The following is a 25,939-nucleotide window of genomic DNA, read 5'->3' as shown; positions in this document are numbered from 1 at the left end:
GTATCATGATGTTACTATAAGGCTATGTGATGAGACTGGTTTTTTTAATATTTCTGCAATATATGATATCACGTGGGGGTGCTAATGAAATAGTGGTCTTCCACAAATGCATGAACAACTTACAAAGGGTGTCTATTGGAGACACTACAAGCACAACCCATAAAAGGGTATAAATGAAAGAACACTCTAAAAATAATAATACTTTATTTCAAACACAAAAATGCTTAAGAAGCATTGCTTACAATGTTGAGGGGGAACACCCCTACTTATACAAAATGGAAGAGGAGGAGAGCTCATTTTGAGCTCTCCTTAGAGTCGTTGGACCCTAGTCCAACGGCTATATTATAGTCAAGTTCCTATTTGGAACTTGACTATATTATGTATCTAGTTCAAATCCCATGTCACATGGGTGTGGGTGCGGGGATTCGGCACTTCCAAAAAACCCGGGTGAATATATATATATATATATATATATATATATATATATATATATATATATATATATATATATATAAAGGGGGGTCCGGGGGTTCCCCTGATGCGGGTCGGGGGTCCAATTTTTTTTGCTGGTGTGTTTGTTTGAAGACTCATTACCCACGTTCTGCTTGTTGTGTACTTTGAGGCAATGGGACAAAATTGATGAAACGAAAGGATTGGCAATCTGATCGAAACAGCCTGCTGTGTTCTGCTGACTGTCATGATTCAATCATGTCTGAAACTCCCTGGTCTTCACGAAAAAAGATATAAGCGCAAAGTTTGATGTGGTTTGTTGGAGAGAGAGTCTTCATGAGGCCTACAACTCCACTGCCACGCCATAGGATTCTTCAAATTTCATTTTATATACAGCTGCACGACAGCTAAAAGAAATTTATTGGATTAGACATGTGGAAAAGAGAGGTCTACACAAGGCTACAGCTAGAGCACCCATCTCGTCAGGAGAACAGTGAATACTAATAGCCAGCAAGGCTACAGCTAGAGCACCCATCTCGTCAGGAGAACAGTGAATACTAATAGCTAGCAAGGATACCACCATCATTATCATTTATTATGGAGAGAGAAAATCCTTTAAGAAAAAGAAGGATCTGGATTGAAAAGGCTCTTCAATTTTAGATGGTTTTAAAAGTGCCCCTTTATAAAACAAGAGCAGCAGCTGTCAGCAGAATTTTTTTTTAAAATTCCGCAGCCCATTTCATAGGGCAATTTTTTTTAAAAAAATAAAATAAAAAAAATGGACCTAAATGATCCTGGGTGCGGTCAACGCACCCATGATCGGGTTGACTGCACTCGGTATCGCACCCGCACCCACGTCGAGTCACGTTGACGGGGGTGCGGCACCCTGCTAGCTGAATCCCTGTGACATAGTTCAAATCAAACTCGACATTAAAAAAAAATAAGAAAAAGGAAAAATAATAAAAGGAAAAGATATATATATAATAATAATAATAACAACAACAACAACAACAACAACTACACCTTCATCCCAAAACAATTGGGGTCAGCGATATGAACCAAAAAAGAAAATCATTTTGGGTCTTCCACATGAATCCTTCTCCAATCATTTCTATCCAATGCCATGTCCTCAGTGAGGTTCAAAGCATTCATATCCTTTCCTATCATTTCCATCCAAGTCTTCTTAGTCCTACCCCGACCTACAACAACAACAACTATGCCTTCATCCCAAAACAATTGGGGTCGGCGATATGAACCAAAAAAGAAAATCATTCTGGGTCTTCCACATGAATCCTTCTCCTCCAATCATTTCTATCCAATGCCATGTCCTCGGTGAGGTTCAAAGCATTCATATCCTTTCCTATCATCTCCATCTAAGTCTTCTTAGGCCTACCCCGATCTCTTTTAACTAATATATTTTCTCATTTCTCCATCCTTCTAACTGGAGCATCATTAGGCCTTCACCGAATATGTCCAAACCACCGTAAACGATTCTCTCTCATCTTATTTTCAATAGATGCAACGCCTACCTTCTTACGTGTCTCCTCGTTTCGAATCTTGTCTTTTATTGTATTTCCACACATCCATCTAAGCATACGCATCTAAGCTGCACTCATTTTTTGAATATGATGTCTCTTGGCAGCCCAACATTCCGTACCATATAGTAAAGCGGGCCTAATTGTCATCCTATAAAACTTTTCCTTCAACCGTAATGGCATTCTACGATCGCACAACACTCCAGTTGCACTTTTCCATTTTATCCACCCAACCTTTATCCTATGATTTACATCTCCATCAATTTCTCCATACTTTTGAATGATAGATCCCAAATATTTGAAACAATCATCCACCGGTATTTCTTGCTCACCAAGCTTCACTACACTCCCATCACTACTTCGTTGCTTACTAAACCGACATTCCATATATTCTGTCTTACTCTTACTCAACTTAAAACCTCTTGCTTCCAATGTCTGTCTCCATAATTCTAACTTAGCATTAACCCCAACTTTAGACTCATCAATCAAAACAATATCATCAGCAAACAACATACACCACGACACAGGCACATTTTCTTGAATTGATCTCGTAAGCTCATCCATGACTATAGCAAATAGGAAAGAGCTTAATGCAGATCCTTGATGTAACCCAACCGTTATAGGAAAATTGGTTGTCACCCCTCCACAAGTGCGGACATTGGTTACTACTCCTTCGTACATATCTTTAATTATACTAATGTACTTGAGAGAAACACCTTTCTTCATCATTGTCCACCAGAGAATATCCCTAGGTACTCTATCGTATGCCTTCTCCAAATAAATAAAAACCACATATATATGTTACACTTTACATTTTAACACTCCCCCTAAAACTTATGGTACAATGAGCGAAAGTTTGTCTAAGAGGAAGTGAAATCTGGGAGCAGCGAGAGACTTGGTGAATAAGTCTGCTAATTGATACTCTAATGTAACATATGGCAGATCAATAGTTTCATGCAAAAATTCATCTCTGACATAGTGACAGTTCATCTCAATATGTTTGGTGCGCTCATGAAATGTCCGGTTGCTTGTAATGTAGATCACACTCTTATTGTCACAACATATTCTTGAAGCTTGTGTTGCTTCAGTTCCCATGTCAGTTAGCAGACGCCTGAGCCAAACAACTTCCATTGTAGTGGTCACAATGACTCTATATTCAAATTCAGTGGAGGAAAGAGAGACCTTCTGCTTCTTTTCCGCCTCCATGAAATTAAGGACTCACCTAAGAAATCACAAAAACCAGTGATTAAGTGCTTATTATTAGGATCACCTTTCTAGTCAGCATCACTATAGGCAATTAAATCTAATGACGATGATAATTGTCAAAGTCACATTCAAAATCACATTCATTGGGTTTTGAAGTTAAGTCTATTAAGAAGGAATACTCGATGACTTCTTTAGGTTTTTCACATTAAAAAAAACTTTCTTTCTCTAGAAAAAAATACATTTCTTGATACATATAACTTCCCACCTTGAAAATCAAAACACCTATGGCCTTTTTGATTATCAGCATATCCTAAAAAGTCATAGGAAATCACACGAGTGGAGAGTTTGTCATTCTTGTTAGTGAAAACAAAGCACTTGCATCCAAAGACTCTTAGCCTATAATAATCAGGAGATAGGCTAACAAGTTTTTCCATTGGGGTTATGTTTTTCAAAGAAGAAGATGACATTCGGTTAATAAGATAGGTAGCAGTTAGGAAGGCTTCTGCCCTAAATTCTTTTGGGACTTATTGGCTATTAATAAAGTCCTAGATGTTTCAATGATGTGTCGATGTTTAAGTTCAGCTAGTCCATTTTGCTGTGGTGTGTGTGAACAAGACCTTTGATGTGTAATGCCATGTAAGCTGAGATAATCTTTGAATTCTTTAGACATAAATTCTTCCCTTTAATTAGTGTGAAAAATAGAAATATCATTTTGAAATTTATTCTTAACCATGTTGTAAAAGGTTTGAAAATGTGCAAAAACTTTAGATTTATGTTTAAGAAAATAAATCCAAGTATACCTAGAGAAGTCATCAACAAAAATGACATAATATGCATATCCACCTTTTGAAAGAACTGGTGCAGGACCCCAAACATCCGAATGTACTAATTCAAGTGGTCTGGAAGAAACAAATGTTCTATCATGAAATGTTAATCTTTTCATTTTTCCAAGAATATAATCTTTACAAGTGAAACTTTAAGAATTATGAAATTTTCTTAAACTTGGAGGATGTTGGATTTTGGCCATATGGGGATGACCAAGTCTTTTGTACCATAAATCCAACTCTACTTTCTGAACATTATAACAGAAAGCATTCTTAGGCAATTCCAAAAAATCCATGTAATAGAGTCCTCATTCTCTATGGCTTTCCCAAATCAGCTTCCTTGACTGACGATCATGTACCCAACAACCATGAGAAGAGAATGAGATATTATATCCGTAATCAGATATTTGGGAAATAGATAAGAGATTTAAATTTAGTTTAGGAATATATCTAGCTCCTGGAATAATTTTTTTTTTGCTTTTTCAAAATTTTCTATTCATTTTATTTCAAAAGAAATTTCATCAACAGTAAAAACTTTTGACACACTTAATTTATTTTTAAAACATTCGGATAATCTATTGATATTCGGGGTCATATGAAAAGAAGCACCAGAGTCAAGAAGCCAAGAAAAGTTACCTGGATCGGAGAATGATAATATAGCTGCTCCAGTTGAGGCTTTGGATGAAGAGGAAGCTCCTTTGAGAAGAGGTTGGAGAATCTCTATCAATTGAGCCATAGATATTGGTGCATCTTGATCTTTGGATTCCGATTCAACAGATGCAATTTTCTTTTTTTCTTTTCCTCTTAGCTCCCTTAATTTAGGACACTGGGGCCTATAGTGCCCTGGTTCATGTCAATGATGACAAATGACTTTTCTTTTGTCAAAGTCATCATTTTGTCTGTTAAAATGAGGTAGCCTATAAGAGCGTACATGATTACTCTATCAATTGAGCCATAGATATCGGTGCATCTTGATCTTTGGATTCCGATTCAACAGATGTAATCTTCTTTTCTTCTTTTCCTCTTAGCTCCCTTAATTTAGGACACTGGGGCCTATAGTGCCCTGGTTCATGTCAATGCTGACAAATGACTTTTCTTTTGTCAAAGTCATCATTTTGTCTGTTAAAATGAGGTAGCCTATAAGAGCGTACATGATTACTCGGTCTAGACACAGCTAAAACGGCATCGTCTTCAAATTTTGGAGTATTCTTTTTAAGTCTGTTTTCCTCCATAGTCAGTTACTCTGTAGTATCAAGAATAGAGGAAACTTTTTCTCGATGAAGAAGAGCCGATTTGATCGACTTAAATTTCGGTTTTAAACCGTTTATAAATTGATAAAAATGTTCCGTATCGAGTTGCCTTTGGCGAAGCTCGATGTCTTCCGAACAATGTCATTTTGGCTCTAGAAGAGTCAATTTCTCCCATAGTTTGGATAACTCGTTGTAATATTCTCTAATGGTCTTATCCTTTTGAGTCATAGTCCGAACCTTATCTTGCAAATTGCACACATGTGCAATATCTTTAAGGGAATACACATTTTTAAGATATTCTCAAGCTTTATCGGCATGCTCAAATTTAGCAAGACTAGAGCATTTTTTAATGTCAACGCTATTGATTAGACATGACATAATTTTGACGTGCCCTATTCTCCATTCTTTTCATTTTTTCTTGTACGTTGCCAATGTTTTGTTTTTCTCTCTTTCCGTGAAAGCTATTTCTTTGTCATTCTCAACTTTTGTGAGAATTAGTTTTGGTTCCGAATTGGAACCATCTATTATGCCCCACAACCCTTTTTCCCAAATGTGGTGCTTCGTGATTGACACTCACATTACATAATTGGTGTCATTTAGCTTCATGGGTATGATGGTGATCTTATCATTGTCGCCCATATTTTACAAGGGTGAGAAAGAAGAAGAATATGTGAGAGAAGAGAAAAAGAGAGAAATAGAGAGGTAAGAGAGGAGAAGAATGAAAAAAATACAAAGATTCCGGATCCAAGCTTCCCTCAAGTCTCTCTTTCTTTAAAACAAGTCTCTAAAGTCACGAACACGAGGATAAAACCTTATTTGCAAATGAGGCACGGAAATCAATGCAGAGATTCTTCAAGATCCAAGGTCTCCAAGGCTCTGATACTATGTAATGAAATAGTGGTCGTCTGCAAATGCACGAACAACTCACAAAGGGTGTCTATTGGAGACACTACAATCACAACCCATAAAAGGGTACAAATGGAAGAACACTCTAAAAATAATAATACTTTATTTCAAAAACAAAAATGCTTAAGAAGCATTGCTTACAATGTTGAGGGGGAACACCCCTCTTTATACAAAATAGAAGAGGAGGAGAGCTCATTTTGAGCTCTCAGAGTCATTGGACCCTAGTCCAGCGGCTCTAAATATAGCCGTTGGACTAGGGTCCAACAACTATATTATAGTCAAGTTCCTAGTTGGAACTTGACTATATTATGTATCTAGTTCAAATCGAACTAGATATTCTAAAATAAGAAAAAGGAAAAAATAATAAAAGAAAAAATATAATAAAAATATAATATTATATATATATATGTTACACTTTACATTTTAACAGTTGCATGTGCATGATCATTGTTCAAATGACATGCTTTCAAATGTAAAGTCTGCAGATACCAATTATCGGTTTTTTGACATCCATGGCATATAATGCATAACAGATGACACAGGTAACCTGTCTCTGGAGTCGATTTGTTCTAATCTGCTTATCTACACTTGCAATTTGTCATTATGTTATATTGAACCTAATGATTTTTAAGTAGATATCAGTATTTAATCGATAGTTGATAACTTATCTTGCTCTCAGGTTGTTGTCTCTTTGATTTTCTTCCAATTGCTTGCATCAAGCATATCTTATGTGGAATTATTCAAGTTTCTTATTTTTGTTCAGGCTTTTTCTGGAACTCAGAATGTCTCAAATATGCTAAAAGATGAAGCATGGAGAGTGAATGTAAGGATACAAGGATGTGATTTTGAACACGGTTATCTTTGTGGGACCATGGAGGCTCTAAATGTGCCATTGGCAGACACACCAGTAAGAAACTTCTTCTTTCTGCCAATATATGTATTATTGCCTTGCTTAAGATGTTCATGAACTTTAATTATGTGTTGGTTCTTGCAGCAATTGGCTGTTGTCAAATGTGCATTATTTTAATTCAAGTAACTTGCATATCCTGTTTTTATTTGGCTGACATGAGTTTGACTGCAGATTGTGCTCATTGAAATTGGTGGTATTGCCGAGAAATCATTGATGTGAATTATTTGGTGTAAAATGGTCCATACAATTAGCATCTTATGTGCTTGCATGTAGACATCAGTATGAACTAGATGATACCTAGGTGACAGATCTTTCCATCATATCTTTTTTCTCCTTTTATCAAGTAAATCAATGGAAGCACAACTTTTTGAAAGTACTAAAGAAAAGAACCACAAGCAATAACATGTCACAGATGATCAAAGGCCTAGTAATGTAAAATTTAAAATAGGATACTTGAACCCTAAAATTGTTAGAAATACATGTAATTTCAGCCTCTTATTTGTAAATTGTAACATTGTAATTTTATATCTTGTCAAAGGGCACATATGTAACTTCTCACATCATCCAATATAAATACAGCGGGGGCGTCCCAAAGGGAATGATCCTGATCTGATTTTCTGCGTCTTTTCTCCCATCTTCTTCTTCTTCTTCATTGTCTTGTCTGGGATCCGACTGAAGCACATATACCGAGGCTAATCTTCACATGGTATCAGAGCACTGGCGAGGATAAGCTTCCTGCACACCACAGCTGCTGAAAACCCTTGCTGTTATTCCCAGGTGTGGTTTCCTTCAAGTTTTTAAAACCCAAACTTCTATTATTTTTCTAATCTCTATTCTCAAATCTTCGTTCTTTCTTTCAAATAGTCTCTTTTAAATGTGCTCATCCCATCTTCCTTATTGAATATCTCATGTGCTGATATCTTTCACCAAAAAAAAGGGTGTAAAAGTTTTGTCCTCCCTATTTTTCTGGTTTCATCTACTCCAAAAGGTAGAGTTGAACATGATTGTTTTTTATTTTGCAGCATCATCTTCTCAAAGTTGAGAAGTTCATATCTTCGAACTTGTGAAGTTCTTTCTGTATTGAAATACAAAGATGTCTCTTATGGATACACACAATCACAATGACCACTAATGGGTCAATTACACAATGACGAGTCCACACAAATCACCCACTTAAGGGCACACAACAAACATAAAAATATGATTTATATTTACCAAAAGTTTTAGCTAAAAGCCTTACAAGATGTGGGGTTTGAACCCCTTTATATACACATGGGAACCAAGAGGGAGTCATTGGGGAGACCCCAACGGCTAGAAATGTCGCCATTGGGGAGATCCCAATGACTCTATGGTCAAAAGACCACTAAGCCCAATCCTATTCTAGGATTTACAAAAATACAAAATAAAAATAATAATAAAAATAATAAAAAGAAAAAATATACAATATGTATAATGACCATAATATCTTTATATTTACAAATGACTAAAATACCCCTATATACATGAACACCCCCTCTCAAACTTACGGTGTGATCACCAAAAGTTTGCCTAACAAGAAATGAAATCTAGGCGAAGGAAGGGCTTTAACAAAGAAGTCTTCAAGCTAATATTCAGACATGGCGTGCGGCAGCGAAATTGTCTTCTTCAAAAATTCTTCTCTGACATAATGGCAGTCCATCTCGATGTGCTTGGTGCGTTCATGAAAGGTATGATTTCTAGCAATGTATATGGCATTTTTGTTATCACAGTATAACTTGGATGGCGTGGTTGATGGTACTCTCATTTCTGCCTGCAAGCTTCTCAACCAAATAATTTATGATGTTATGGTGGTCATCGCCCGATATTCTGCTTATGTGGATGACAAAAACACTTTTTGTTGGTTTTTGCATTTCTAGGACACCAGTGAGTCTCCTATAAAAACACAGAAGCCAGTGGTTGAGCATCTACCATTGGGATCTCCTCTCTAATCAGAGTCAAAGTATGCAACTAATTCACGAGGAGAGGAGGAAGACAATAATAGTCCTCTGTTAATAAAATTTCTTAAATATCTAACAATACACATAACAACACTCATATAAACTGAGGTAGGGGAGTGTTGAAATTGACTAGCACTGTGAACTACATGAGTGATATCTGGTCTGGTGATGGTCAAGTATGTCAAGGCACTGATCATTTGTCGATATGGCGTGGGATCATATAATGGAGTTCCATTATTAATCTTCATTTTTGAGTTGAAAACTTTCGGTGTACCTACTCTCTTCTTGTTAGTCAATCGAGACCTGTCAATAATCTTAGTAGCAAATTTAGATTAAGATAATAAATATCCTTGAGGAGAATAAGCAACTTCAATCTCGAGAAAAAAATTTAGAAAGCCTAAATCAATCATTTCAAAATTTTGTTTAAGTACATGTTTAATATGATTTACTTATTGTTTATCTTCTCTTGTTATGATCATGTCATTAACATAAAGAAGCAAAATTATAATACCTGCAGCAGATTTCTTAACAAATAAAGCGGTATCAGTATAACATGAAAAATATCCAAAACTAATCATAACATAACTAAAATGATCATACCAGGCCTTTGGTGCTTGTTTGAGACCATACAAAGCCTTTTTAAGATGAAAAACATTTCTTTTTTGAATATCATACCCAGGTGGTGAATACATATATACTTCTTTTTTTAATTCTCCATTAATGAATACATCCGTGACATCCATTTGATAAATGGGCTATTTCCTAATAGCAACAACTATAAGTGTTATTCTAACAATAGTCATTCTCGCGATAGGGGCAAAGGTCTTATCATAATCTCTCACATATTCTTGTGAGTATCCTTTGGCTACTAGTTTGGCTTTATGTCTTTCCAATGTTCCATTACTTTTAGTTTTAACCTTGAAGACCCATCTGTAATGAAGTGCTAAATGAGAAGCGATATCTTCAAGAGCAAAACACACATACACGAGTAGCCACTAATGGGCAAAAATACAACAAACCACAAAAGTGGTAAAAACACACAAAATGAAGTGAAAAAATATATTCCACTCAAGAGGGCTTCAAAGAAGCATACTTACAATGGGGGAGAACCCCTTTATTTATAGGCACAAAAGAGAACCCTTGGAAGGGCTCCTAAGGGACGTTGGAGCCCTTCCAATGGTAAAAAATGTGACCGTTGGAGGCTCCAACGTCCCTTAAGGGGGGCTTTTCCAAGGTAAAAAGAAAAAAGGAAAAAGGAAAAAGAAAAAAGAAAAAAGAAAAAAGAAAAAGAAAAAGAAAAAAATAGGAAAAAATGTACATGGCGTGAATGGGGTGAAAAGACTATTTTACCCCTAGTGGGTATTACAAAGGAAATATATAAATATACATATTTATACATGTAGATAGACACATAGACATATATATATATAATTATATATATATATGTGTATGTGTCATGATCTCTCTCTCTATATATATATCTATATATATATATTTGAACACCCCCCCTCAAACACACAGGGAGATCACCGAGAGTTTGCTGAGAAGAAAGTAAAAACGAGGCGATGACAAAGCTTTGGTGAAGAAGTTTGCCAACTGGTATTCGGTAAGAACATATGGCAAGTGAATAGTGCCGCATAGGAACTCATCACGAACATAATGACAGTTCATCTCAATGTGCTTGGTTCGTTCATGGAAGGTGTGATTGCAGGCAATGTAGATAGAACTCTTGTTATCACAACACAACTTCAAAGGAGTAGAGAATGAAACACCCATATCTTTAAGAAGACTTCTTAACCATACAATTTCAGTGGTGGTAGTAGCCATCGCACGATATTCTGCCTCTATAGAAGAGAGGGATACTTTTTGCTGCTTCGTAGACCTTCATGAAATAAGTGACTCTCCAAGAAACACACAATAACCTGTGGTGGAAATATGATCATCGGGGTTACCACCCCAATCAGAGTCAGAATAAGCAAATAAAGTAAGAGGTGAAGAAACGGGTAAGAATAATCTTTTAGTTATGGTGTTCTTTAAATATCTGATAATTCTCATGACTGCAGCCATGTGAATGGTAGAAGGAGCAGTCTGAAATTGGCTTGCACTATGAACTGCATGAGAGATGTCCGACCTGGTGATAGATAAATATGTTAGTGACCCAATCAAGGCGTGTGATCTTCTAAATGAGTGCCATCACTGACTCTCATCTTGGCGTTGATCATTTTTGGAGTCTCCACTTTTTTGTCAACTGTAAGCCCAGACCGGGCAATGATATCGGAGGCAAGCTTCATTTGGGAGAGGATATACCCTCTAAGGAATATGCAACTTCAATACCTAAAAAATACCTTAGAAAACCAAGTTCAGACATATCAAAATTTTCTTTCAAAATATTCTTAATAAGATCAATACCTTTTTTGTCATTACTTGTGATAATCATGTCATCAACATAAAGCAACAAAATTGTTATCTTTTCATTAGAAGTTTTAACAAACAACGCAGTATCGGTATAACAAGAAGAAAAACCATTATCAAGAACTACTTTGCTAAAAAAATCATACCAAGCTTTTGGTGCTTGTTTGAGACCATATAGAGTTTTGTTTTACTTTAGAATATTTCCTTTACCAATTTCAAGAACTGGCGGTAGATCCATAAGGACTTCTTCATATAAAGTTTCATTTAAAAAAGCATTTTTAACATCAAGTTGATAAATTGGCCATTGTTTAATAGAGGCTAAGGCAATTAACGTTCGTACACTAGTCATTTTAGCAATTGGAGCAGAGGTCTCTTCATAATCTATCTCATATTCTTGGGCGTAACCTTTTGCAACCAAATGAGCTTTGTATCTTTCAAGGGATCCGTCACATTTGATTTTGACTTTATATACCCATCTACACCCAATAGCCTTTTTTCCTAATGGTTAATGAATAATGCTCCAAGTTTGGGCTTTGTTAAGAGCCTCTAATTCAATTCTCATTGCTTCAATCCAACGAGGATGATCCTTAGCTTCTTTATAAGAAGTAGGCTCATGATACGAATGTATCATCACGAGGCAAGTTCTATAATTGGGTGAAAAAGATTCATAAGATACAAATTTTTGTGGTGGCCTATTGTTACGAGAAGACCTTCTAGGTTGGTTGTCATCAATAGATTCTTCTAAGTTTTGAGAATATCTTTCAAGAGCCGATTGATGTTCATTTCCAAACCGCCGGGTATATACATTTAAATCATTGAGGTTTTCATTTTGAAAAACCTCATCATGTTGAGGTATGTCATTATGATGTAAGATCCCATCACAAGTATTATCACAAATATTTGTATCTAGGGACTCAATTCGAGGAGCTAAATCAAATAGGAAGAAATAATCAATGTCTTCTTTAGATGTGTGAATATCAAAACCATTTTGATCCTCAAGAAAGTTTACATTCCTTGATACATAGAGTTTATTGTTTTGAAGATCATAACATCTATAACCTTTTTTATTTTCACTATAGCCAATGAATACACATTTAAGGGCTTTTTGTGATAATTTGTCTTGTCCTTGAATAAGTACAAAACCTTTACATCCAAAGATCCTTAGTCTATTAAAATCGGGAGTAATTTTGAACAATTTTTCAAAAGGTGATACATTCTTTAATGAAGAGGAGGGCATACGATTGATAAGATATGTTGTGGTAAGAAGAGCTTCGGCCCAAAAATGTTTTAGAACATTTTTAGTGACAAAAAGGGTTCTTGTGGTTTCAATTAAGTGTCTATGTTTCCTTTCCGCAAGACCATTTTGTTGCGGAGTTTTAGGACAAGAACGTTGATGTAAAATTCCATTTGATTTAAAATAATTTTGAAAATCTCTAGACATGTACTCTCCTCCATTATCGGATCTAAATATAGCTATATTGTATTGAAATTGATTTTGAATACGAACATGGAATTCTTTAAAAATATTGAAGACATCGGACTTGTTTTTAATAATGTATAGCCATGTATATCTAGAAAAGTCATCAATGAAGGTAACATAGTAGGAATATCCCCCTTTGGACATAACGGGTGCCGGCCCCCATACATCAGAATACACAAGTTCAAAAGATCTTTTTGACACAAAATTACTATGCGAATACGGAAACGAATGAATCTTTCCAAGAATACAATCATTGCATGTAAATGTATTTGTATTGCAAAGTTTTTTCAAAAAAAGAAAAAGATACAACTTGGAAATACTAGGATGTCCAAGCCTTTTATGCCAAGTCTCAATATATTTAGATTAAACATGATTACCAAATGATTTAGATGGCAAAGACAAAAAATCTATATAGTAAAGATCCCCTCTTCTATGGCCTTGCCCAATTCGGCAAGCAGCCCCATTACAGATCAGCTAGCATACATATATGTGCTCAGACCTTGAGTACAACATGTTTATTGCCATATACATGGGACAGACTCCTCGGCCCAACTTTGAGAAGATGCACGCCATGCTTCTTGAGTTTGAATTTGACATCTCTTCCAAGCGAGAAGAACAACCGGTTCAGCATGAAGTCATGTATTCTGCCAACAACAATTATAGAGGAGGCAATCAAGGACGTGGAAGTGGTGGTCACGGCCGAGCTCGCGGATATAACCAAGGATGTGGAGGAGGACCAGGTCTTCTACCTTCTCCTAATGCAACTTCAAAATCAAACCTCATATGTCAGATGCGTGGTAAAAAGGGGCACACATGCTCAAATTGTTTCTTTGGGTATATGCCCACTTTTAAGCCTACTATTCTGCCCTATTCTGCTCGCTTTCGTCCCTTCATACCACTTGCTGGTAATGCTGCCAATGAAACTAGGTCAAGTGTTCCTTCCAAATGTCTTTCAGTTCTCCCCCGTATATGCGACATTGGTTGCTGCTCCCTCTCAGGATATGGATGCATTGAGCATGGCTTTTAGCCAAGTTGGTCTATCCAACACAAGGCCATCCAACATATATCGTTTCCCTCTTGGAAGCAATACCTGGCAAGCTGCTAGTTCGAGTACCCCTTCATGGGTGTCCTCTTCTTAACTGCAAAGCTCGTCTCAAAATCCCTGGCTTGTTGACTCTGGGGTAGCCCATCATGCCACTTGTGATTCAGGTAAGCTCTCCAGCTTAATACGATATCATGGCAAAGGACGTATAGTTATTGGAGATGACAAACACCATCCCATCACACATATAGGAACCACCACTATTTCTACTTTTGGCTCTTAAAACTTTCAAATACTTGTTCCAAATATTCGTAGAAATCTCATTTTTGTTTCTCAACTTGTTGATAAATTAGGCGCTCATATTGTTTTTTCTCCTCTTTCTGTTTACGTGAAGGACCTGTTAAATAATATGTAATATCCTAGTCTAACCAAGAATTGTTTCTTTCCTTTTAGTTTAGTTAGAATAGGATTTTTTAATTTTTACATTTTTAACCCTTTTGACCTGTCAACGTAAGTCAAAAAGGGAGAGAGTCGTTGGACTCCCAACGACTATCCCTTTCCACTCTCTCAATGTATTATAAATAGGGGGTCTTTCCCCTTTCAATGTTTGAATTCTAAAGGGTGTTTTGGGTGCATCGGGAAACATGCCATTCAAAGTTTGGAAAATAAGTGTTCTTTTCAAGTTTATGTGAAATCATGATCGTGTAAAGAGCTTGGAGGAGCACTCATACTCATTATCGGTGGTGGAATACTTATTATCCTCTCTTTCATCTCTTCTCATTTTCTATCTTTCTTCTTTCTTTCTTTTTTTTATTTGTCTTCTCAAATCCTTATAAAATGGATGACAATGATAATGACACCATTAAACCCATCAAGCTTAACGATTCTAACTATGTTACATGGGCTTTAATTATGAAGCACCTTATATGAAGAAAGGGGTTGTGGGGATTAGTTGATGGAACCGATTTGGAACCTAAGCTAATCCTTACAAAGGTAGAAGGTGAAAAAAAAATACTTCTTACGGAGGTTGAGAAAAGCAAAGTCATTACCACTTACGAAAAAAGTGAAAAGAATGGAAAATGGGACATACCAAGATTATGTTTTGGCTCATAAGTAGTGTCGATATAAAAAAATGTTCAAGTCTTGCAAAAATTGAACATTCTAACGATGCTTGAGACTATCTTAAGAGACTGTATTCTCTTAAAGATATTGCACATGTGTGCAACTTACAAGACAAAGTTAGAAATATGGTTCAAGGAGACAAGAGCATTAGAGAGTACTACACTAGCTTGTCTAAATTATGAGAAGAGTTTGCTCTCTTTGAACCAAAGCGGCATTGTCTACAAGATATAGAACTCCATCAAAACCAAATAAATACGGAGCATTTCTTCTAATTTATTAGTAGGTTAAGATCGAAATTTGAATCAACCAAATATGTTCTTCATCGAGGAAAGGTTCCTTCAATAGAAGACATAATAGAGGAATTAAGTATGGAAGAGAATAGGCTTAAGAAGAGAAGCTCCAAGTGATGATCACTCGGTTCTAGCCGTATCAAGACTGGAAAACCATGTTCATACATACAAATCTCCATACTATTGGAGGACAAATGATGAAAAACACGAAAATGAATTTGAAAAAAGAAAAGTCATTTGTTACTATTGCCAAGAACTGAGACATGTGAAAACCTATTGTCTAAAATTGAAGAAACCTTATAAAAAAAAGGTTGCCTCTGTTGGACCTCCACAAGAATCAAGTGAACCGTCCATTGGAAGCATGTCTTTTCCATCGACATCTCTGATCCAGTAAATCTCTTTGGCTTCTTGACTCAGGTGCTTCTTTTTATATGACACCAAACATTGATATGTTATCCGAATGTCATAACTCAAATAGGTCAAATGTTTTTACCGCTGATGGAACATCTCTTGAAATCAAAGGAATAGAAAATTTTGAAAATATTTCTCAAAATTCAAAAAGATTTTGTATTCCACAAGTTAGATATATTCCTAAACTTAACCTAAATTTTTTATCTGTCTCTCAATTGTCTGACTATGGAGGTAATGTTCTCTTTTCTTCTCATGGTTGTCGATGGTTGTCGAGTGCAGGATCACCCGTCAGAGAAGCTGATTGGGGAAGACCATAGAGAAGGAGGCTTATACTACATGAATTTTTTGGAAATTCTCAAGAATACATTATGTTGTAATGTTAAGAAAATGGACTTGGATCTATGGCACAAGAGACTTAGTCATTTCTAGTATCCAAGATCCAGTTTTTTCCAAAGATGATTTTTTTTTTGTAATTTTGAAACCTTTACATGTGAAAAATGTATTCTTGGAAAAATGAAGAGATTACCTTTTCAAGAAAGAACCTTTGTCTCTTCTCGACTACTTGAGTTAGTACATTCGGATGTGTGGGGACCCACACCTGTTATATCAGAAGGTGGTTTTATGTATTATGTAATTTTCGTAGATGACTTCATAAGTCATATTTGGATATATTTTCTTAAACATAAATCCGAAGCACATTTTCAAATATTTCATAATCTAGCCAAAAATCAATTTAAAAATGATATTTCAATCTTTCGCACTAATTCAGGGGGAGAGTTTTTATCAAAAGAATTTAAAGATTATTTGAATCTATACAGTATTATGCATCAAAGATCATGTCCCTATACTCCTCAACAAAATGGTTTAGCAACAAGAAAACATAGGCATATTATAGAAATAACAAGAACCTTACTCATTACACATCAAGTACAAAGACCTTTTGGGCCAAAGCCAATTTAAGTGCACTTTATCTTATTAACAGAATATCATCTTCTTCATTAAGCAATATATCTCTCCTATTGGAAAACTTTTTAAGCAAATTCCAGATTATTCTAGGTTAAAGTTTTTTAGTTGCAAATGTTTTGTCTTTTCTGACAAAAATGATAAACTCTCTTCTCCTGCTATTCCTTGTGCTTTTTTAGGATATGCAAGTCACCAAAAAGCTATAAATGTTTTGACCTTAAAACTAAAAAGTTATATGTATCCAGGAATGTGTCCTTCGAAAAGGAAAGTTTTTTTTAGAGTGAGAACTCTAAAAAAATAGATGAGTATTCATTTCTGTTGGACTTAGTTCTTAAGATTGATGAAGGTGATATTGATAAAAGTCAAGAAGATCAAAATGACATGATAAGCACAAAATCATTTAGTGATCATCAAGATTGTATTCAATATTCTAGGAGAAGTAATTTAGAAAACCCATATGCTCTTGAAAAATATACTAAAGAACATGGACACATATCAATTAGAAAGTCATATAGAGTGCCTAAAATTCTTGGAAAATTTGTGTTCTATGAGTCTTTTTTCATAAAAGTATCAAACCTACATTGCCTTAATACACTCCTACATAGAGCCTTCTAACTATGCTGCAACAAAGGAACAGTCTGAATGAGTCGAAGCAATGACAGCAAAATTAAAAGCCTTAGAAAAGGCGAATGCCTGGACTATTCAAGATATTCCACCAGGTAAAAAGCCTATAGGCTATCGATGGGTGTATGAAGTTAAAACCAAGAGTGACGACACTCTTGAGAGGTTTAAAACCCGATTAGTTGTCAAAGGCTATTTCCAAAAGTATGAAATAGACTATGAAGAGACTTTTGCTCCAGTTGCTAAAAATGACCACAGGATCTTAATAGCTCTTGCCTTTCTAAAGAAATGGCATATATATCAAATGAACGTTAAGAATGCATTTTTCAATGTGACATAGTTTATCACCATGTTGTTATTTGTTTAATAGAAAAGCATTTAGAAATTCAATGACTTGAAAAAGTGGCGACATATATTTTCTACAGACACTCCCTAAGTAAATACTCTTTTTCCTTGGGTTGCCTCTTTAATGATTCTGATAACCATACTAACATCATCAGACAAAGGGGAATTTTCAAGGGACTCTTTTCATTAGATGGAAAACTCCATTAGAATTCAGAAGTCTATGTTGCTTGCATGGGGTCAGACACATACACACAAACTCCCCAAGCAAATACTTTTTTTTGCCTTGTGCTCCATGTTATTGATCTATGACAGTTACTAGAACCTTCTTAGATAGGTGAAAAGCACATTTCCTAGAAACTTGCTTCAGAAGCACGATACTCCTCACTTCCGAAACTTGATGGGAACCTCGATTCTCCCACTCTTCTCCTATGCTTTCCACACACTTCGTCCATGTTTCTTATATGTTTTGTCGCATATCTTTTCATGTTTTTTATGTGCTTTCTCTAATGCTTCTCACTCACTTTCCATGTGTTTTCTATAAATTGGTAGTCACATTTGTAGATTTTGACAAAAATTTAATTCTTACACTGAAAATTCATGAAATTTAAGAATAGTCATTTTTATTTTAGTTTTTATTTGCATTTTATTTCAATTCTTATATCTATTTTTTTATTTCTCGTTTCTCGTTTCCATTTCCTAGCCTGGCAACCTTGATTTACGATTAACATCATAAGATGAAGGGTAATTTATATGGGACTTTCCCTGTCACGAATAAACTCCAGAAGCATATGTTGCTTGCATGGGGTCATCCTTATACCACAAGGGACATTTAATGAATTGTGCTTGCAGTTGGTTCACCATGTGAAAATTTTCATTGTGTTACCGATTTTTTTAGGATCAAGTTGTGACCCGCCATAGTTTTTGTTTTCCACAGAACTATTTTTGCAGATTAGTTATTCCAGTTCACATACTGTCCCTAATTATTCTGCTATATTATCTGTTCTGCTTTAGCTTCTTATTTCATTTAGCTACCTTGGGAACTGACCTGCCTCAGATTTGTACTTTAGTATGTCATTATTTCAGTTCCTCAAGCTCTGAGGAATTATTGGTATTGTTGCCTAGTCAGCCTGGATTTGCCTTACTCAGTTAGGTTGTTTTCTTGAGTTGCTAGTAAAGTTCTTTTTTTTTTTTTGCCTTTTAATGTGACATGTAGAATTGTAGATATCACACTCAATTTATGTATGCGTGAATGCTGTGGGGATTCATAAGTCGTAGTGTGTACGAGGATGCATGAGCAGAAGCTGTAGTTGGTTGCCATTATTAAGGTGGACGGTGTCAAGATTATTTGTGCAATGTTTGGGTTTTTGTAAGGGGCCTAACTGTAAGGAAATGAGGATCTTCCACTAAAGCACAAATTTCTGTAATAGGTGTCTATTGAAGACACTACAATCATAACCCACAAAAGGGCATAATTGGAAGAACACAAAAGATAAAATAATAAACTTTATTTAATTCATATGAAATACATAAAAACATTGTTACAATGGTGAGGGGGATCACCCCTTATTTATACACAAAATGAGAGTGAGAGAGAGGAACTCTAAAGAGCTCCATAGAGTCGTTGGAGCTAGTCCAACAGCTCTAATTGTAGCTGTTGGATTAGCTCCAACGGCTACCTTGACTAGTCAAGATCTAGTTGGATCTTGACTAGTTTAAGGTCTAGTTCAATTTGAACTAGACAAAAATGAAAATACAAAAAAGGAAGAAAGAAAAAGAAAAGAAAATAAAAATAAATATATAATAAATAAATATATTATATTATATATAGTTACATGGATGAGTACACTTTTTAACACTAACCACCTAAGGTTATGACATGAGAGGTCCATAAGAGTTTGTGGCTTTGTGCTGATTGTTGGTTTGATGGGAGATGATGATGTTGGTGTAAAAATATCTCAAAAATGAGATAAAGTGTGCCATAAGCACAACACCACCAATGTGCACAAATGCACAAGAACACTTAGAACAAATGTACAATAAAGAAACTCAAATGCACAAAGACATACAAAATATAAAGAATTTTATTGAGAAGAATGGAGAACAAAAGCTCCAAGAAGTGCTTTTTACAAAGGGGGAACTCCCCTATTTATAAGAGGAAAAGGAGCCTTGGAGGGGCTCCACTAGCTTTTGGAGCCCCTCCAACGGTTAGAATTCTAACCGTTGGAGAGGCTCAACAGCTAGTGTTGAGCCCTCCAAGTTGACTTTGAGTCAACAAAAAATAAAGACAAAAAAAGTGAAAAGAAAAAAGAAAAGGAAGAAAAGTAAAAATACAAAAAGAATTACAACATATTCATAATTATGAATATGTGCAAAAGGAAGAGAAATGACTAAAATACCCTTGCGGGTTTTACAAGAAAAAAGGAAATATATATATATATATATATATATATATATATATATAGATATATATAAAGATAGATACATATACATATATACATGATGTATATATGTATATGTATCTCTCTTTATATATATATGTAAATATTTACATAAAGAGAGATACATTTTAACAGTTGGATGTCAATAGCCAATCTAAAATTTCTCTCACAAATCTCCTTTATTAGTGTGGGGTGCCTCTCAAGTGGCTTGTGAAATGTAGGACCTGCCTGTAGCATGGTTTTATGGCTGGATAATGGACGAGTTCTAGGGTATGTTTGGTTGCATTCAAATGTGATTTAAAATCTCATGCAAATGAGAGAGTGAATCTCATTTGCACAAATAACCAAACATGTGATTTGAAATCTCATGCAAATAAGAAAAGGAATGTGATTTGAAATCACATTTGAAGTAACTCTCATGTGATTCCAAATCACATGATGGAATATGTGATTTGAAATTATATGACTTCAAATCACATTTGATTCCATCTCACGTGATTCCAAATTACATGAGATGCAAATAAACATACCCCCAGTATCTTCTTGGATTCAGGTGTAGTGGATCTACTGTCCTTTCTTTTGGTGTCATTATTTTCCTTTAGAATGTCGAGTTTTGACTGATTTTTCCGGTATATGTTGTGTCTAGTTGGTCTTTTGCATCATTTGATCAGGAAGATTGTTTAGCTTGGTTTTTGCAACTGGAAACACCAAAAGCCCTCATACACATGCATGCGATCATGTCCACTACCATTCAGTGAGATGCAAATGTTCTGAATCACAACTTTTTAGTAATCTTTTGGTGATTAAATCTAACCAATTCTTGTTTGTTTCAACCTTGTGCCACTTATTTCAGTTCTCATGCAACTTTATTTGCAGTTATTTTGGACAATTTCAAACTCACTAGGCAAAAAAGACACTTACCATGTTTTGTTGGTCTGTTTCAGGTAGTGACATTCTGGGAAGGGGAAATTGTTGATAACAAGAACTATACTTTTTTCACTGGCAAGTGGGAAGCAACGTATGCTATATTCTGTTATTAATTAGCTGTTTCATTCTCCTTTTGTATGTGTGTATGTGGTTCCTTTTTAGCATGTATCTAGTGTTCCGTGATATGCCTCTATATTTCTCGAAAGCAATGAATAATCTCTCATGCTCAAGAAACTGTTAATTCTGGGATCTAATGTCCTTGCATTGGTGTTCTGAATTGTATTTCCTTGACAGGCCACCGAATGATGTGCGTCATTGGTCCAAGTTCAATTCATTTTTGCCTCTTTTGGTATGATACTGCTTAGGTTTCGGCAATAATGTTTTAAAACTGCAGATTATCTTCATAAACGTCTTTGTTCTTTTTCTTCCTCCTTGATAATGTGTCATGTAGAGCCAAGTGGAGGTTGATGGTGGTAAATCACTGGACCTGAGTAATTACCCATACATATTTATGGTACTGCCATTTTCATTTCATATTTACGTTATTCCATTTGTAAATCTTTTCCAATCCATCTGAGAATTGAATCCTAACCATATGCAGAGATGGAAAGAACAATACTTTGTGAATGTTGGAAAAGATTGTGGCTTGACTATAGCCGGTTTCTACTATGTCTGCTTCTCATGCAGTGATGGATCTATCAATGGCTTCTATTATGATCCTAATAGTAGGTAATTGCCTCATACAAGCTCTTGATTAGAGAAACACTTCTCTCCTATTAAAAATTAGCAGTTGCTACGCCAATGTCTAATGACCTGCCCATGCTATAATACCCCTAACAATTTTTGGGTGTTACTGTTAGCAGCCCATTTCAGAAGCTAGAGCTGAAGGCAACATGCGAGGGCAGGTCAGGCTTCAGCTTTTCATCTTATCAATTACAATAGGTGCATTACACTAAGAGTTGCAGTTTCAAATAAGAGTTCATTAGAAAACTGGCCTGGTATTTTCTCCACAATTATGTTAGATTGTGACTTTAGTGTTTGGCTCTCTGCGACATACCCCTTGCAGTGGAAGGGGAGTTAGTGATGGATGTTGCTGAGATATGTAACTTAAGTACCTGAGCCAATAACATTAAAGAAGAATCATATATGTAATGTAAATGTGTTGGTTGTAGGTGCTAACTGATGATCATGATGTTTCTAGGTGTTTCCATGATGTACTTTTATCAGATATCTTTTCATGGCTTTGCATCCTTATGTTGCGAATTTCTTGAAAGAATGGCTTCACTTTTATCTTTTGAGAGTATATCCCCTATGCGAGAACTTATTACTGGTTTCGAGGTACTGGTGATGGTAGTTCATTGCTTCATATTTCTATATTTTCTTATTTATGTTTTTGGTAAACCCTTTGGCATACATTTGCATGTTAACAAGTTCATTAGTTTAGAGAGAGAAAGCTCACATTGAATTAAGTTCGAAAAAATTTGTCGTCGGCTAAGCTGTTAATGTCTTTGAGCCTCATCAGATGCAAAAACCATCTGGCGCGTAGGTGGTACAAGATCAGGTTTTGTTTGGTTTATGATGTTTTGTCTTAATCTTATATAATTCTGAAAACTGGAAGTAAAAGGTAAAATCATCTGCTCAAAATGCTCTCTTGTGGAAGTCCAGATTTTTTTACTTTGCATTTCTGGCAAGATCATCAGCAATAAGGCTCTGTTTGGGAGCTTGCATTGGGATGGAAACACCATTTGTTATGGTCTTACCAATATGTGGTGTTGAGGATGGAGTTGCCAAAAACATCCTATTGCGAATGTCATTGAAATGTGGTGTTGGGGCTGCCAATTCCATTTCCGATGCAGCGCTGCCAAACAGCAAAGAGCATGAGAGCACTGAGGGAGACTGCAACACACCTCCGACTTAAGGCTCCCAAACAGAGCCTAATTAGCACTAAATGGCTCTTTGCTGAACAAAATCATTAAAGAAAATGGCAGTGGATGTTCAAGGAAACCAGCTTCACGGATAACCTTCTCACTTCCTGTGTTATTAATTCTAGCTAAATTTTGGGTAGCTGCAACCAGAACAGAAGTTGGTAGTTGATTCTCCCATGTCCATACAACTATGCAATGACATCCCTGGCCTGTATGCATGTTGTAGTTTATTAGGATCTAGAGCTGTCAACAGGTCGGGTCATGGCCGGCCGGGACCTGCCCATATAACTAATGACCGGGTTCAGGTCTTGCTGGGTCATGAAAATGGACTCCCAAAATTGGATGTATAATTTCAGAAATTTATTTTTACTGAAAATACATATAAAATACTCTGGTCGGTTGGGTACCTGGCAAAAAAAAATGGGTCAGGTCGGGTACCGGGCAAAAACCATAACCCAAACCCAGCCTGCATATTGCTCAGTTCGGGTTTGGGTTGACCCAAATATTATTAGGGTTGGAACTTTTCATGCCAAAACCCGGAAATTCAGGTTCGGATCAGGTCAGGTACCCGGTACAAACCCGGCCAATTGACAGCCCTATTAGAAATACACTTACGAATCAAGTTGTTTTGATGTATAACACTTACTTTTCAATTGTTCAATTGTTGGTGCATTGTGGACCGTGGATTTTTAAAGCTCTTAAATGTAAACATGATAAATATGGGGTTTTAAAGGCGATAAATATGTCTTTTTACAAATAAACTATTAGAAAAACAATTGGTCAACTGAATAGGAGAGGCGTCCTCTGCCTTCAGTTAGCTGAGACGAGTTTCTTGGATCTTAAATCCGATGATTTGATCCCGTTACGCATTTTACATGTAAAAACCTTTGATTTGGTCTTATATAGTCTGGGTTATGATCCAATCTTACATCATCGGATCTTATTTGAATTTGGGTATGGATTCAGATCAACTGCACAAAATTCAGATTTGTCATGATCGGACGTGTATCCCATAGATAAAGGGTGTCAGTGGATTAGGTATGACCCGATTCTATTTATAACCCATGCCAGGTCCAATAAAATCTGGGTTTGGCATAAAAAATGGAGGTCAGATCATGGATTTGGATCAGACCTACAGGGTCCGATTAATATACGGACAAGGTATGGTTTATGAGATTTCAAATCAGACCGTGATTCCACTCAGCTTCCGATTAAGATCACCAATTTTTTAATGCAAAGAATATAAAAAATCTCATTCAACGAGTATGAGCTGGGTCTGGTTTATCTAATCCTAATTAGATCTAGGTAAGATTTACCTATGGTAGGTTCGATCTGACTCTGGTACTGACAGCTCTTAGTCGGATCTGAATACAAACACACCCATTTCAGCCCGGGGCCGACCAGTTGACACCCTTACCCATAAGGCAGCTGCACTAGTAAAAGGAAGGAACCCCACAAAGGTGATGTGGCAGGAAGGCCCGGGCTGGCCCGACCCCGTTAGTGGACGGACTTGACAGGGCCGAAGATGGGTCCGGCTTGGTCAAGCCTGACCTATTGACCAACCGGGTCGGGCCTAGGCCCAGTTCGAGATGAGTTCAGTTCTAATACAAAGCCAGGGGTGTTGTAAAATTGTGTGGACTTACATACATTGAACCGCACATTATAAGACTGTCTTAGGTGCAGGCTCGATTCATGTCAGATGGGCCATGTGATATCTCATATGGTATGAGACACTATGTGGAGAGACCTACAATTCCGTAATGAGCTGAATTAAAAACAAACTCCTAAATACATTAGGTTATGGTCTCCAAACCTCATATAATGACCTTCTCTTCAGGCTCCGCATAAGTCAGAAGGAGAAATCAGTCCGTCTCTCATCAGGTCTAGGGAAAAGAAAAGGGTCAGGTATACAAGTTCTGAAAAATCATACCATCAACAATCAACCGAAGCGTTATGGATTCAGGTATCGCTTTCGCATTAAGTTCTATTTCATTTTTTATCTCAATGGTTTACGAGAACATGAATTCGATGAATTCTAATTCAAACAATTGGTTCATGTTCTCATTGAATCGTTGAAAATATGGTTTTTTTATACAGATATTTTTCTTGTTTTCGGTGATGGTCCATCACGATCATCGGATAGCCACCGTGCGCAAGGGGGTTTACCCCCATTTAGCTTGCCCGTTAGGAGGGCCGTTCGGTCCTTCTTTCTTTCTGCGTTTCATCGAACCGATATGGCCTTCAGTTAAATGGATCGAGAGAGCTGAAAGGCTTGGTTTCCCTTCAGTCGATCAGACCTTCATTCGGAAGGGCCATTGGGTCCTCCCCAACCTTTCCTCTGATCGCTGGATGATCGAACTGTCATCGCTCACTCGATTCATCGGGCGGCAGACTGGTTTGTTCATCTAGAAATCCGGCGATGGACGAATGGTTTTTCGAGGTCCAATCATTGGACAATGGGTTGAGAAGCCTCCTCCTCCTTCAAATCGTCGACCGGTAGACGGGGGAGTTTTTTTTTCTCTGAACGTCGGACGATGGAAGGGCAGATACCCTACCGACCCGTCGAATCTCGGTCCGACTGTTGTTATTCAAGGTTTCCAGCCATCACCGTAGTGACTCTTGTGCCAGCGGGGATCGATCATCGATTCGGCCTTCCACAGCGTTTGGTTTAGTCGTCGACCGGCGATAATCAACATCATTTTTAGGTTAGGTCATTTTTTCGACATCCAGGAAGGATTTCTCTATTGTCGGTGTCTTCTTAGTGCCGACGATAGTGGCGACCTGATTCGAGCCTCCGTCGGCAAGCACCAGCGATGGTGGTCTGGGCATCCTGTTAGCCCAACCACTGTTAGGTGATTACAGAGGAAGCACTCAAGAGGGTCTCGGTCAATAGCCAATATAGTGCT

The 25,939-nt window shown here is 36.6% G+C and overlaps 1 protein-coding gene across 2 annotated transcripts in view; it reads left to right on the top strand.

Moving 5' to 3' along the window:
- LOC149821379 (uncharacterized) overlaps window positions 1-22,350 on the top strand; it is a 32,338-nt gene extending 9,988 nt beyond the window's left edge. The window contains exons 3-8 of one of the 2 annotated variants that reach the window (XM_089982481.1): window positions 6,935-7,078; window positions 21,126-21,199; window positions 21,403-21,457; window positions 21,560-21,622; window positions 21,710-21,837; window positions 21,972-22,350. In XM_089982481.1, the coding sequence (XP_089838607.1) occupies window positions 6,935-7,078; window positions 21,126-21,199; window positions 21,403-21,457; window positions 21,560-21,622; window positions 21,710-21,837; window positions 21,972-22,050 (543 nt within the window). In that variant the 3' untranslated portion in view covers window positions 22,051-22,350. The remainder of the gene's footprint in view (window positions 1-6,934; window positions 7,079-21,125; window positions 21,200-21,402; window positions 21,458-21,559; window positions 21,623-21,709; window positions 21,838-21,971) is intronic. The other variant, XM_089982482.1, reaches the window with a different exon arrangement.
- The last annotated feature ends 3,589 nt before the right edge of the window (window positions 22,351-25,939 follow it).

This window comes from Nuphar pumila, chromosome 12 (assembly GCF_984573655.1).
Source record: "Nuphar pumila chromosome 12, dmNupPumi1.hap1.1, whole genome shotgun sequence".
NCBI lineage: Eukaryota > Viridiplantae > Streptophyta > Magnoliopsida > Nymphaeales > Nymphaeaceae > Nuphar > Nuphar pumila.
The sequence above is the reverse complement of the archived record's forward strand: the minus strand, read 5'-3'. Positions and strand labels throughout refer to the sequence as shown.